Consider the following 15,185-nt stretch of genomic DNA (forward strand, 5'->3'; position numbering starts at 1 on the left):
GATATCTAAAACTCATCCTGCCATGATTACCACTATGGATTTTGGCTCATTTCTAATGTTTTTGCCTTGAGAAAAAGTAAAAAAAATTGGTCTACATTTGCATTTTCCAGTACTATAGGTACTAATAAAATGTGATTATTGATCTGTTCAATAATCACATTTTATTAGTACCTATAGTGTGGTGTGGCTAGTAAGATTGAAAAATTGAATGTTTTAATCTTCTTAGTTTAAATAGCCACAAGTGTTTAGTAAGTACCATATTAAACAGCACAGATAGAACACCCAAGACCACTGCTTTAAGGATAAGGCTTCAGATTCTACAAGAAACAAAGGCAAACAAGAATTTCTACTTGCGATATAAAATTCTTTGCCTCATGAATACTCAACAAGTGTTACCAACTTTCTCCATCTATTTTTATTCAGAATTCTAGATGCTCTAGTTTTTAATTCGGTATCTAAAACCATTTCCTTTCCCTAGGCCTTAAAGTGGCATGACACTGGCTAAGACTTCTATTCTTTAAAACCAATTCTTATTTTCATCCCATGCAACCCAACTAACTATACTTACATCATTTGGAATGGTGAGTTCATGAGAAGTAGTCTGAGCAGATGCATCCAAACCTGCTAAAAGACAGAAGAGAGCAAGAAAATTCAATGTGCAGCATTACAAACCCCAACTGATTTGCACATTAACCTAACAGAAGGAAACAAACTGGAAACCCAGCATTGGCTGTTGGGATTCATCACTAACTTAGAAACCTCAAAGAGTAAAGAGGGGTAGAGGAGTATAGAAATAATTCTGGAAAGATTCCTCTGTACACTCAGGAGAGCTGATTTCATACCATTTCCTGCAAAGCCCAGCCTATTAAGGTGTAAGGGGACGGAATCAAGGGGAAAGGGAATGTGGTATCCTTAAACAGGACCAAAATCTAACCAAGTCCTTCTGCACTTCCCTTTCCTTAGAATTTCCTGCTGTTATGTTCCAATTTTATCTCACCTGATGCTCACTAGCACCAGTGCCAATATCATGCCTGTTATTGGGTACCATGGACTCTTGGTACACATGCAGAGTTGCTTTAAATATATCTGTATCAGATTAACAGTGCCTCCCCTCACCAACCACACACATATCTTAACCTACATTTGAAGGTCAGAGAGAATGGCAGTCAGGTGAGGAAAGTGAATTTCTCCAGATTTATTCCCTGTCTTTTGCTCAATTGCTCATTAATTTGTTCTGGTTTTTATTGGTTTCCAAAGAAAAAGAAAAAAAATCTAATCAGCAAACACCCATAACCATCTATAATGGCACCTGGATTGGACCAGGGCAGCTAGCTAAGTCTCAAGGCTAGCCTTGCTCTCAACTGTGGTTGCTAAATTCAATACTTTTAGAAGGGGGTTGGCCAGATCCACCAAGGGACCCCTCAGGGGCACCAGGCCCACCCTTTTGCTCTCTCAGCTTCTTTCTGCCATGTGTATGTTGCTGCTATGTCATGGGCAGTGAAACAAGACTCCCACCAGTTTATTAATATAACAGTAGAATACTACAGATTTTTTTTTTAATCATTACCCCAATAGCCTTTCACCTCTGGAGAGCTGGATTCAATGCCTGTTAAGATACAAGTGAAAATGAGTTTGGTGGTCTCATCCTAACCCTATCGGACAAGTTATTCCTTATACAGAAAAAAAAGCCCAAAACAAAACAAAATAAAAGCAAAAACACTACACAATTTGGCACAAATGGATTGTTGTCTCTACCCAGGTCTGTAAAAGCTGGTGGAAAGAAAGGGGGTGCCAATCAGATCAAAGGGGCAGCACTGAGAATGGGTTAGAGGAAATGTCAGCCTACCCTTTGCCTGACAAGCATCCCCTGACTTCACCCCAAACCTTCAAGGGCCTTTTTTTTTTTTTTTTTTTTAGAATAACTCATCCCAAATGAAAATCAAGTTAAACACATTACCTCCTTTGGTTTAGCCACAGAAGATAGTCAAGTTTAAACCAGCAGGATGCTGGGTAAGTTTGTCTTAAACAGATGCCAAACTGAGGCCTTGGGGCTGGCCTCTGTCTTGCACTACACCTTACAAAAATAAACACTGAGGTATCCATACCACTGAATCCGGTGTTGCCATGCGTCATGGGAAAATGAGACTGTTGCATTGCCAACTGGTGCAGCTTGGTCAACTGCAGGGATGAAACAGGAGAGGTTGACATTAGAAGAGTAACAGAGCCAGGGTTCAAGATCATTCAAATTTGAAAATGCAAAGCTCCCGATGATCCCCAAAGTTGTCTCTACTACTCAAATTACAACAGAGGGTAAGGATGGGTCTTACCCTTTGGGGATAGACAGAATATGAAGGGTTAGAACAGGAATCAGTACAAGAAAATGAATGCCATTTTGGGTGTGTGAAAAGAAAAGCAGCAGCATCCACCCAACAATCATCCCCTGTAGGCTATTTAATGAAGGTGTTTGCAGCCATTGCCAAAGTTGCCTCAGGGACAAGCACAGACAGGCTGGGTAAACTGTGCAGTGGTGCTAGGGAAAACACACCATGCAGGGTTCTATCAGTATCGGGTAAAAGGAAGGAGATGAGGGGTGAAGGGTGGGGGGTGAAGGAGACTATAAGGAGATTAAGATGAAACCAAATGGGTTTTAGTCCCTCCCCCACTACTAGTTTTTACAGCTATTTTTCTTCATGTATATAAACTGTCTTGGCTGTTGTAAAATAATCTCTCTTCAAGTATACTTCCCCTTCTGGGCCCTAACACTAACTAAGAGCCAAACTCAACTTTCCTACTCTAATGCTCAGCACCTAAAAGGGTTAGTCATGATAAAGAAACAGTGCAGAAAGAAATGTCTTTAAACAAGTCTGATTATCATCACTTTTTAAATAGGAATTTTTAGTGGCAAGGAAAGTTCCATTGAGTTTAATACCCAAATATTCAGCTTCCTATCCCTCCCTGTATAAATAAGCTTCTTTCCCACCCCTTTGGATGCTTTAAAAATTACTATCTCAAATTGAGGAATACCCAAAGGCAAAACCATCTCCCACCCCATCCCCAATTGAAGAACTCCATACAGAGATGCACAGGCCACTGTTAATTTAAATTATGCCCAGAAATAGAAAGAATAGATGGAACATTTCCCTTTTAGACAGAGTAATCTGGAACAGGCAGGAGAGTAGAAACTAATATTCTGCCAATCATAATTTCCAGAGATTAAATGTCAAAAGGCAAACAAGGTGCCATTATGCCGATTAAAGATTATTTAAGGGTTGAAATATGGGATTCATCTTTTGAGGAAAACAACTTAATATTCCAATTGTTTTAAAACCCAACTGTTTTCTGCCTACATGGAAGAAAGGAATGAGACAATTTGGGATGGGAAAGGGAGCTTTTCAAAAGAAGAAGTGAAAACAAAACTTACATCTGGCTGTGGAATGGCATACTGTCCTTGAATGGTATAGGCCTACAAAAGGAGGAAAACAGTTCCTATTAAAAAACCAATCACGGACAGCCACCCAGTTGGGAGAAAAAGACATTTCAACTAGCCAGGAAGCCAGAGTTGAACTACAGAATGGGGAGGCCAAGATTGAGGCAGTAAATGATATCTCACAAATACAATCAGACCCAAGTTGGCCTTCTTTGAACCCTAGATATGACTTATTCTGGGAAGCCTTTAAAGGGAGCCATAGTCATGTTCCCTGCAATCAAAGGCAAAATACACATCAGTTCCTAAATGAAAATGTGAGAAGTGGGATTAAGCAATGCCTGGATTGACCAAGCCCCCTTCTTTCTCCCTAGGTGTAAGACAGCCTGGGAGAAAAAAGATTTCTTCCTTCAAACCATCCAACCCCTCTAACAATCACGGTGTTGTGAATGATTTGTGTTTGTACAAACCTACATGAAATGTTTTAAAAAACTTCCCTTTCCCTATTTTACTTTTCTCTACATCTGCCTAAAGACCTTTAAATGCACTGGAAGCTAGTTCAGTCCCTAAGTACTAGGGAGCCAACCACAGAACACACACAAAAAATCACTGTGTTCTAAGTCCTGCCAGCTCCCACCTCCCCTCAATAAAAGGCACTTGCAGCTCCCACTACACCCTCCTCCCCCCACACCATAATCTCAGAAAAAGGAGCTGGGACTTCAGGGCAATGGGGTTGGGGACAAGGAGTAGGAAGGGCAGGGAAGGAAGGAGTGGCTGGCTAAAAGGATATGAGATTTCTCACATCAGTGGCCAGTACCCCCAAAAGTGCACCCAGGTAGGGGTGGGAAGGTGAAAATGGGGGAGGAGTGGGATATAGGGGAGAGGGGTTGAACAAAAAGAAAAAAAAAAAAAGAGTTGGTGTTACCATCTGGTGGGCTACGCGGCCTGTGTGAAATGAGGTGTGGGGGGGTCAGTCCAGGTCCCCGTGGACAGGTGGTGTCCACAGCACAAAAATCACCAGCGTCACTGGCCCCCCGCGTGTTGGCAGTCTCGGCTGAGGCGGAAGGATTGAGTGAGCCTTGGAGACTGAACATCCCCTCTCACCTCTAGAGGTGGTCCCTCCAGGTCAGGGTTGAGGCACATGGACGGGGTGGTGTGGGGAAAGCTCGCACTGTCGCTGCCTGTGCTGTACCTGTCCTGTGGATAAATAGAGGATTTCAGTCTCCAGGGCTGTCAATCCGGCACCTTGTCACCAGCATGAAATTCACATAAAAAAAGTTGTTTAATTTTTTTTCTTTTCCTTTAAAAAGTAGCTCACAACACAATTTGAAACGAGCTGCAATCAGTCGATTAAAAAAAAAGTTACCTAGAGGCAGGTTTCACACTGCACAATTGGGCTATTTTCAGTAAGAATAAAGGGGTAAGGCAACAGAGCTGATGCCAGCTCCTGGTCAGCAGGGATTAAGTTGAACCCCTATAGAGCCCACTTTATCACAAAGAAACAAAAGACACAGGTCCATCTGTGGGACATGGCATAAACTGGTCCATTTAAAAAGGCCCATGGGAATAATCCATGACAGGGCCAATTGTGGGAGAAACTGCAAGCTTTTGGAGGGTGGTCAACTGAATAAAGGAGAGGGAGGGAGGGGAAGCAAATAGGCAAGAAAGGGAAAGTGGGTAAGGAAGGGAAAAAGGAAAATGAAGGAAGGATTGTAAACAGAAAGGATTGCTGTGGCACAGCATGGGACTCTTTATAAAGGGGAGTGGTAGGATCCAGAAGAGTAGGAACCTGGAGTTCCCGGGGAGAGGGAAAAAACCCCTAAAGCTTAAACTTGCTACACTAACTCTGGCTGGGCCTTTGCTTATCCTGCCCCTAACCAAACTGACTGAAAGCCCTTTGATCAAACCAGTTTGTACAAGGCTAGTGTTAAAAGCAAGGTACTAAATTGTTTCAAGGTAACACTGTGACATGATTAACTTGTGAAAACCCCAGAACTACATGACAAACTAAGTCCCCCAAAACCTGGTCAGCTTTATGCCAACTCAACAGAGTATGAGCAGGACAGATTTCAAGTTCATGCTTCCCGTTAAATACAAGATGGGACTAAATAATTGTGCTTTCGAACAGGACAGCCTCATGTGGGTAAAGGTATTTTGAGTAAAGCACTTGTTTAGGCAGGTACCAAAATGAAGGTCACTATTCCAACCTGACTCCCAGTATTTTAAACACTAACCTACCTACTCCTCAAATACTAACCAACAAAGCATAAAATTACCATGATGATCAGTGCTTGTGTCATAAAATTCTAACTTCATAATAAACCATCCATGTGCCAAGGGTAAGTGTTCAGGTGAGTGAAGGAGCAGAAGCCCAAGGGGGTGCTTTGGTGTTCTTACTCAAACACCAAAGGTCAACATCACCACTGCCCCACATGCTCTCCCCCTTCTATTCTTGCATACTGAATCATTATCCCAGCTGATTCGTTATGCCATGTGGGTTCAAACCAGTGTTTTATGAGCTTAAGAACCTGGGAGACAAATACACTGGAGTTTGGGAGTGAAGGGGTAGGAGTAGGGGAGGGGAAGTGGGGGAAGGGAAATTTGTAGGACACTCAGGTTCTGGACCCCAAAATTTTGAGAACACCATCCAGTATCTCCTTCAGAGGTCCAAGTCTTTGCTACCTTTATTCAGACCTCTGAAGAATATCCCATACATAAAATAAATATGGATGGAGTGGGAATAGGGAGGATAGTGATACTGAAGCAATTTAATCCTTACTTCTAAGCCCCACCTTAAGTCACCAAGTAAATGACCTCTTCGAGTGCCTACAAAAGTCCCATTGCCTACTACAAATTAAGTAGGGCTTGGCATTCACAGCTTTCTCCAGTACAAAAAATAAATAAATAAAACTAAAAGCAGGTCAAACTATGGCCAGAGTACAGGTTTCAGCAAGCATGCAGAGTGGCCTGATGTGCTGCTGGCAAAGTTGACAATTCAAATATAAATCTCTTTCTTATCTAGCCCAGCAATAAGAATTTTCTTACCTGACCACCTGCAAAGATGACCGGTGAACTTGACGGCTTGGGCCGGTACGGGATGGTAACGCCCTTCGGGGGGGACTGGGAGAGAGTCAGAGGGGAAAAAAACAAAAAGAGATAAGGTTTCAAAGCTGCTTCAGCTGTGTGGCTTAAGCTCACACAGGTCAGTTAAATTAAAAACTGTATTTCCATCCCCTCACCTACCAACGTTGTCTTTGGCTAGATCTAATCTGAAATCATCTGCAGTTATTTGCCTTTAAAGTAGTAAGATGGTCCGTGGACTACACAGCTCACACTAATTCTCATCAAGGCAGATCCCCCTGTAATAATTTAGGCATTATTTCCATGATTTCAAATAAGCCTAACAAATATGAAAAACCTGTGTGTGTACATATGTACATTTTAGTTGGAGACTTTTTAGTATACAGACACTGTCCATAAATACTCCAAAGTCTCCATCAATATTTTTCTATTTGGAAATTCTACTTTCCTTTGTTGCCAAGATGGGTCCAACCCCATATAACAATTCTAAAAAGGCTTACTGTCTCTTAATTTTGCTATTTTTGCTTTAATCAAATAACACATATCAGTACCTTATAAGTCATTCATAAACACCATTTTTTTCTATACAACTACCACTTTGAATATAACACAGAACACAGAAATTTAAATATTTCAAAGTTGAATATAGCAAAAGTTGAATATAGGAAAAATTCTGTAATCCAAGAGGCAACTTAGAATCTCAGAAATCCACATACATCTTTTATCCACTGAGTCCAAGCAGTAAATCTTCCCCTACCAACCCTACTAGAACTGATATAACCCAAAAGATCACCGCTACTTAGCAGTTTCTATTTTTTGCTTAGACTATAAGAAAAGCCAAAGCTGGGGAAAGGAAAATATGAACTCAGGGATCTTCTTCCCCACCCCCACCGGAGGATTCTAATAGCCTCACCTAATTCTAGTCTTACTAAATATAGATTAGGCTGTCTCCCCTAGAATCACCCTCCCCCCATTCTCAGCATGAGCCTGAGGGCTTACCTCCAACATGACCACGCAGATCTGTTTCACACACTCAATGATGGATTGTGGGATGCCAGCAATAGTGATGGCCCGCTCAGTTGAGTTCGGGAGCATATCCCCTGCCACCTGGACTTGAGCTCCTGTACTCTGGGGTAAAAAGAAATTTAAAAATCAGAAAAAAAAGAAGAAAAAAAAAAACAGCTCATACTTACTCTTCCAATTCCTCCCAGTAGCAACTTTAGAATCTAAAGATCAATAGACACTTACCCCACCTCCTACCTTACCCTTTTTTACTTCCCTTCCCACTCTTCCCTTATTCCAGTTAGGACTGTTTAATCAGTTATAAATAAATTAGCCTTTGAAAGCCAAGAATAAACCTGAATAACAGTCTAAATTTAACCTGCTCTTAAGAAAAAGGCCCTTCTAGACAGTTTCCTTTCAGCTAATGTTAATTGTGGGCCATCAAACAAAAACCCTACAAATCTCACCCACCTTTCATTCATATTAATCAAATGTTTATATTAAGCCCATTTTATGTGCCAGGCCCGTTCCAGGTTCGAGGAATACATCGATGAACAAATCAAAATCCCAGATTTCTCCTGCTATGTACAGTAGAGGCTCTCAAAAACTCCATTTTCTTTTAGGAGTCATTCAAATTTCATTCCAACATCCAATTTGGTAACTCCCAGATAGAGTTAAAAGCTTCCATAATTCAATGGAATGCCACAATTTAAGAGAGTAAGATTACCACTACATCCCAATATACTTTCCCATTCCCATCCTCACGCCCGCTATAAAGGAATCTGGCCAAGGAAAATATTTGCTACTATTACATATCAAATTGTAAATTCTTTAGACATAAAAAAAAGAAATATGCAGATTCATGGAAAAGTTGCCAAATTAATAAAGATCAATTGTACAATACTTTTCATCTCAATATAGTCAAATTGTAATCTTCTAGGACTATTTCTTTAATAATAGCCTTCATCTCATCAAATGCTAACTTTTCCTAGTCATACTTAAAGCTAATAGGAAAAGCTGCATTTACAATACTTAATTCAAAAAAGAGCACAAAATTTTACCAACCTCTCTTATTTCCTTGATCTTGCAACCACCTTTTCCAATGAGAGAGCCACATTGACTAGCAGGGACCACCAGCCGCAGGGTGACTGGGGGTCTACTGGCAGCTGTGCTATTGGTCATAGAGCTGCTGATGTCCTACAAGAAGAAACTAGTCAGAACACCAAAATATAACACGTTTCTTTTTTAAAATGTGGAAGTTTCTTAAAATGTGTTTTTATTGATTTCAGAGAGGGAAGGGGAGATAGAAACACTAATGAGAGAATCAATCAATCATTTGCCTTCTACACACTCCCTAATGGGAATCAAGCCTGCACCCAGGCACATGCCCTGACCCTCTGGACCAGGAATAGAAATGTGACCTCCTAATTCAAACTGAGCCACACCAGTTGGACAGAATATAAGTTTTAAACAGATCCCTTGGAACCCATAAATGCCATAAAAGAACCACATACCCTTAAATAAAAGACATATTATATATATCCCCCATCAACAAATGCCCAAAAATGTCCCTTCAAAATAACCATTTCTGAAAAGATAAAAACACCTACAAACTTGCTCAGAATTAGCCCTGTATTTATTTATTTATTCACCCTGGGGAAAGTAAATGTTTTTGATAGAGGAAGAAAAACAATTATTAGTTTTGGAAATTAACTGGCCAAAGGAAATCAAGATTGAAGTCACAGTTAAATAAAATATTAAGGTGAAACAATGCAACCCAAATTCAAATAACTAATTTTGTCCTCTTAAAATCTAGAAAGATTAAATAGTATACTTCTATATACCATTGCTTTAATTTCTTGGTAATTGTACAGGTAATGAAATTGAGCCTGAGTACTTGCCCCAATAACATCTATCAAGCTGTAGATTTAAAATTAAACGATATTGGCCCCAATGCCCAGTTTTTCCAATAACAATGCTGCATTCAAAAAGTCATGGTTTTAATCAATTTAGCTTTCTGAAAATTAACTACTTTAAATATCACTATCCAGCTTTAACCTCTAAATAGTATTTAGACCTGGGAACTGCTTATAGTCAAGGACATGTTTCTTAGTTGGTTCAATTATGAACATTTTCTTAATGTTTTTTAAGCCACAAGTTCTGGATTAGCAGGGCTTGTAGGTCAAAAGGTTAACATTTCTGATCTTGACAAGGATAAGATTTCAGCCACCAATAAGTATCCAAGGACCAGTCAAGCAGCAGCCAGCAGCTCTCCTCTGCCTGTGGTGTCAATTAGAGATTAGCAGTATTATGGCAGAAGGGAGAGGAAGCCAAGACTTACGACCTACTCGATGGTTAATGGCTGGCTGTTCAGTACCTGAAGGGCGAGGTGGCTTGGTGAACAACAAAAAACTTCCTTCTGCCAAAAGGCCTGAAATCAATATTTTGCTTCCGATAACCTATAAAACATTCCCTCCCTCCTAGCTCCAACAAAAAAGTTATCAGATTGATTTTTTTTTTTTAAAGTATAACTGAACCCCGTGCTGGAAGATATCCATATTTATAGGGTATATTAGTATTCAGCAGGGCCATTTATTAAAAGCACATTAATCTAATTCACTCAACTATGAACTGCGGACAAAGTTTACCAGTGCAGTGGTGGCATTCCTTAAAAACCGTTTGTCAAAAGGACTTGTATGCATGCCTGTTAGTATAACCAATGGACAGACACTGGGGAAGTGGGGGTTTGCCCAGGGTGGGAATGGCTGGGGGGAGGGTGTCAACTGGAGAAAAATGAGACATAATGTAAAACTTTAGACAATAAAAAACCCCAGCTCCAAATAGGAAAAAATAAAAATAAAAGACGCTGCTTTTTTAACACCATTATTTTATAGTGAGTCCCTGGTAACAAACTATTTGTTTTAATACTCAAGTGACTTATTTTATAAACGATAATAAAATTTTGGGGATGCTGAAGGGGAGCAAAGAACCCATCTACAGATTTTTATAATCCAGTCTGTCCTGAAAATTAAAAACTCCTTTGGATATCAATAAGGTATCGAGAAGCAATTATATATGAAGAATGAGAATGAGGAAAGAGGGAGAACAACAAACCTCTTCCAGTTTGTCAATGATCATAGCAAAGGCTTTGAAGATGGCATTAGTGGGTCCAGCCAAAGTGATAATTCTCTCTGGACAATTCCCTTCTGAGATGTTGATACGTGCACCACTCTGGATAAGAAACAAAAACAAGGTTAAATAGACAAAATATCTAGCATATGTAGATAGAGACCTCCTGAATAAGATGGGCAAGGAGCTGCCTATATATGATCCTGATACAAGGTATTATCAGCATCACTGCAAATACTGTACTGTGTTTGTCCTCAGACTACAGAAATTGCCTTAAGCTCTGGCCCATGTAGCTCAGTTGGTTAGTGTGCCAAAGTTGTGGGTTTGATTCCCGGTCAGGACATATACAAGAAGCAACCAATGAATATATAAATAAGTGAAACAACAAATCAACGTTTCTCTCTCTCTAAAAATTAATAAATTTAAAGAAAAGTTGCCTTAAGTAATGAATGAATGAAGACATGCTAGAACTACATTTCCCAACATACTATTTGTGACCACAAAGCCAGAAAAATATTAACTTCTCGAGACCTTCTTCCTCCTAAGCTCCCCTTAAACAGAATTTTTGCTTTTAAGCTTTTAACTTCCCAAGGTAACAGTTCCCCAAATCCCCCCATAACTCACCTCCTCGCGCATCTTCTTAACAGATTCTCCTTTCTGTAAGAGGGAAAAAATCAAGAGTGACTTTAAACTGCTATTTCAACCCAGACTGACTAATAGTAATTAGAGTGGAAGTGAAACTATCTTACCTTTCCGATGATACTGCCAACTTCCTACAATGGAGAAAACTAGTGTCAAATACGAGGAAATTCTAAGTGGTCATTATCATGAAAAGAAATTTTAACTGTCCAAAGTAATGAAAAAACTAAGAATTATTGGAAAGAAGAGTGGGCGGGATTATTCTTTTCTTTGCTCAAAATGTAAGTGGAGCTCTCAATAAGGAACAATAATGCAGGAGTGATTAAATGCTATCTTTGTGTTCGAAATACAAGGTGTTATTTTAAAATAAACAAAAAATACATCATCCACCCTTAAAGTTTTCCAAAATTGCAGGGGCAATCTATACCTACCACAAGCTATAGCAACCTCTATGAGAAAAATCTTATCCAGGTATGACGTAGTCTTTGGCTCTAGGCTCTAGTTAAGCCTTTCCTGCTCAGTGGAGCTTCCCAGAGAAGTCTGTCCATTTTCCTACTACACTCTCATCTACTCTGATAGAGAAGAGTGCTAAAGCCAGACACCCTACAGTGCTAATCTGATGAGCTCCAAGACACATACATGCCCTCTCTTCCTGGCCCCTCCCCTAGCAGTTACGATGACCCAATTTCCCAAGCTGGTGCATACCTTCCCATGCATAAGTAGCCGGATGGTGAGAGTGACGTTTAATCCACCTTCAATCACACCGGTGTCCATGTCGAGCAGTATTGTGGGGAGCTGGACTTTGAGTGGTAAAGTCTTTGGTCACTGGTGGGGGGGAGGGAAGGTGAAAGCCAAGAACTGAAATACAAACATGACCAAATAAGAAGAGGAAAATAGAATATTTGTTATTTTCGCCACTATCAATGTTTTCAAACTGACTCTTCTTTAAATGACAGCTTTTCATCTGGCAGGCTTGTATACATCCAGCAAAACTGCAGCATCGACCCCCATTAACAGCTCAGGTTCTATTCAATATGGAAAGCGACTTTGTCGTCTCATTAATGGCAGGGTTTCTGCTGATTCTCAGGACGAGGAAGATTGCTTCAATAGGCAATGGTTCTAAGGGGAACTGCTGAATGTGCACCAGTCACCCTTCACCAGAATTAAACTTCCATAGGATACAAAAACACCTGGAAATTATGAGGGCAAACCTCAAACTAACCAACTACAACAGAGAGGGCAAGTGACCTTCTGCTTTCCTGTTAGGGAGCAGCTCAGGCTGAAAGCTAAAGAGGACACATGTCAATTTTCTTATTAGTAGCAATTTCTAGGTAAAGAAAGTGAAATGAGTCTATCATTAAAAGTTTAAGTGTTGATAAATGACATCAAATAATTTTCCAAAGGTTTAAATCAACAACCTCACTGAAAAAGGCATCATCTGAAATGCCCTCCATGTAGGTTGATGTTCCATATTCCCCCCTTTAGAAAATGACTCAATACATTCACTAAGTATATATAGCCTTCTCCCAACCCAAGTTAATAGTCACTCAGATCTGAAAATTTCTTTGCTTCTGTGTATTAACCTTTGTTACCACTCAGTCTTTATCAAGTCTCTTAAATTTTCTTACAATCAAAATAAAACTGGTACTGCTAAAAATGTATTGTGTAGTTGTTTTGAACAACAATAATGAGCCTTTCCTACTGAGGAAGCCCTTTCCCCATCTATCCTCTATTTTTTAACATTTGTTTTAGAACACTGATTATATGAAGATTTGTTTAGGATATACCTTTGCCTACAATACCGCCTTAGGACAAAATAAAAGTGGCAGCTTTAAAAAGGCTCTCTCCAAAGTTGTTAAAATTTCTCCAGGGACATTTCTAGTATTCCTCCCTTCAAAACTGAACAACGGATCTCTCTTACAAGTAGCCACCGTTTTAACTTTGCTCTAACACAAAGCCCTTACCCTAAGTACTTAAGTGGCTGCCAGATCCTTCTGTATATGGCAAGCTGCCCCAGCGTGTGATTATTTAAAAGATGGGCTTTGCATCCCCAAAGCACCCTTCACCCATTTCCAGAATAATTAATTGCTGGCAAAATCCCAGAATTAAACAATTTTTAATCATGGAAAAAACAAAAGTGCTGGGGGGGAAGGGGGATCTGCCGCCGTCGGGCCAGAGTTCAGTCTACAAGAAAGAATGGCTTTCTTTTTTAAAATAAGACATTTTAACAAACTGACAGTTTAATTCCTTATCCCCACTCATAGGAAGCACTTTACAAATACAATAAAGCAAGTTTGAAAGGGCAAGAAAACTGAAAGTCTATCTGAAGCCATTTCTTGAGGTAAGGCACAAAGGTGCATTTCCAACTCCAAATCATCCAAGAAAATCTCTCTTGACTAGGTCAATATTAGTACACAATCCCAGCAATCCAACTGTTAATCCGGCAGTCCATTACTCCTTCTATAAATAGTTCAGTCTGGGTCTATATCGACAGGCATTTTGTAATTTCAAAATTCGTTACCCCGAGAGAACGTCCTGAATAACTCGGTAACTGGGAGGGCCCGTCTACCCTTTCTTTAACTCCGCAGCCCCCCTCCCCTTGGCCATCCCAGCGTTTTCCACTTTAAAAAAGCCCCCCCTCCCATCCCTCGACTAGACTAAGAGGAAAAAATAAACGGTTCGGTCGGGGGGGGGCGCTGCGCCCCAGGGGGAGGGGCCGGACTAGCAGCGCCTCCTCGCGTGGCTGCGCCAGCGCCTGACCCCCGCGGGGAGACGCGCTCACCCGCCCGGCCTGCAAGCCGGCCATCGCCTCCCCGCACCCCCCTCCACCAGCAAATCCACCGCTGCCCCCGACCGCGCGCGCCCTCCTTAACTCCTGCGCAGCCGTCACCGGGAATAGGCGGAGGGAGGGGGGCAGGCCTTCACGAGGCCTACTAGGCCGCGCAGGAGCCAGGACCTCGCGTGAATGGCCGACCTGGCTGAGGGAGGGAGTAGGCGCTCACGCGAGAGTACGCGAGGCCGGGGCTCGTGACGAGGAATGGAGCCCGCTAAGAAACATGGCAAGAAGTGAAATAGTGCTATAGCCGGGGGCGGAGGGAGAATTTTGAAGCTTACCTGCAGGCGCGAGGCGACTGAGGGGAAAAGGGGAGCGGGCGGGAAGGGGAAGGGCGGGAGGCCGGGGGCGGAACAATAGGGGCGGGCGGGAAGGCGAGGGGGGCCCCGCGGGCGGGCGGAGGAGGAAGGGGGGGGTGGAAGAGGAAGGGGGAAAGAGACCCCGGGGCGGGTGGAGGGCGGCGGAGGGCGGGCGGGCGGGCGGAGGGCGGGCGGGCGGGAGAGGGCGCAGGCTGCGGCTGCTCCGGCTGCTGCCTCTGCTGGTCTGGGAGGGGGACGGGGCGGAGCGGCCCGCTTTCAACCCCGCGCACCCTCCGACCCCGGAAGCGCTAACCGCCCGGGGGCCGGCGAGGCGACTGCGTCGTCCAAACCTTCCCCACGCAGTATGGAAAGGCCTCCCAATATCCTAGAGCGGATGCGTGGACAGCGTCAGCACCACAGAGACAACAGCTGATAGTCCGTGGCGAAGTCTATGATAGAGCGGCAGCATAGGGGCAAGGAGGAAACTAGTGGCCTCTAGTGGCCGAATGGGAAAGTCCAGGCGTAAATGTTGAGAGTTGATAGTGGATTTGGATAAAGGGGAAAAGAGATGGCTGAGGACATCCATATGAGATGAGAATTGAGAAAATCTAGGTAATCTATAATAACACTCAAAAACAGAGAGAGAGCCAAAACCGGTTTGGCTCAGTGGATAGAGCGTCGGCCTGCGGACTGAAAGGTCCCAGGTTCGATTCCGGTCAAGGGCATGTACATTGGTTGGGGCCACATCCCCAATAGGGGGTGTGCAAGAGGCAGCTGA

General features: G+C 42.2%; 1 protein-coding gene across 50 annotated transcripts in view; it reads right to left on the reverse strand.

Annotated features, from left to right (window-relative positions):
* Positions 1-14,841, reverse strand: part of PCBP2 (poly(rC) binding protein 2) — a 21,990-nt gene extending 7,149 nt beyond the window's left edge. Inside the window, exons 1-13 of one of the 50 annotated variants that reach the window (XM_084878978.1) lie at positions 14,390-14,841; positions 11,981-12,100; positions 11,386-11,409; positions 11,261-11,293; positions 10,622-10,738; positions 8,573-8,704; positions 7,505-7,633; positions 6,470-6,544; positions 4,529-4,621; positions 3,422-3,463; positions 2,106-2,178; positions 1,568-1,606; positions 569-624 (exon numbers count right to left, since the gene is read on the reverse strand). In XM_084878978.1, the coding sequence (XP_084735104.1) occupies positions 569-624; positions 1,568-1,606; positions 2,106-2,178; positions 3,422-3,463; positions 4,529-4,621; positions 6,470-6,544; positions 7,505-7,633; positions 8,573-8,704; positions 10,622-10,738; positions 11,261-11,293; positions 11,386-11,409; positions 11,981-12,049 (882 nt within the window). In that variant the 5' untranslated portion in view covers positions 12,050-12,100; positions 14,390-14,841. Of the gene's footprint in view, positions 1-568; positions 625-1,567; positions 1,607-2,105; positions 2,179-3,421; positions 3,464-4,528; positions 4,622-6,469; positions 6,557-7,504; positions 7,634-8,572; positions 8,705-10,621; positions 10,739-11,260; positions 11,294-11,385; positions 11,410-11,980; positions 12,134-14,389 lie in introns of all 50 variants that reach the window. The other 49 variants (XM_084878976.1, XM_084878975.1, XM_084878981.1 and 46 more) reach the window with 49 other exon arrangements.
* Between the last annotated feature and the right edge of the window lie 344 nt (positions 14,842-15,185).

This window comes from Pipistrellus hanaki (assembly GCF_964339955.1).
Source record: "Pipistrellus hanaki genome assembly, chromosome: 3".
Lineage (NCBI taxonomy): Eukaryota > Metazoa > Chordata > Mammalia > Chiroptera > Vespertilionidae > Pipistrellus > Pipistrellus hanaki.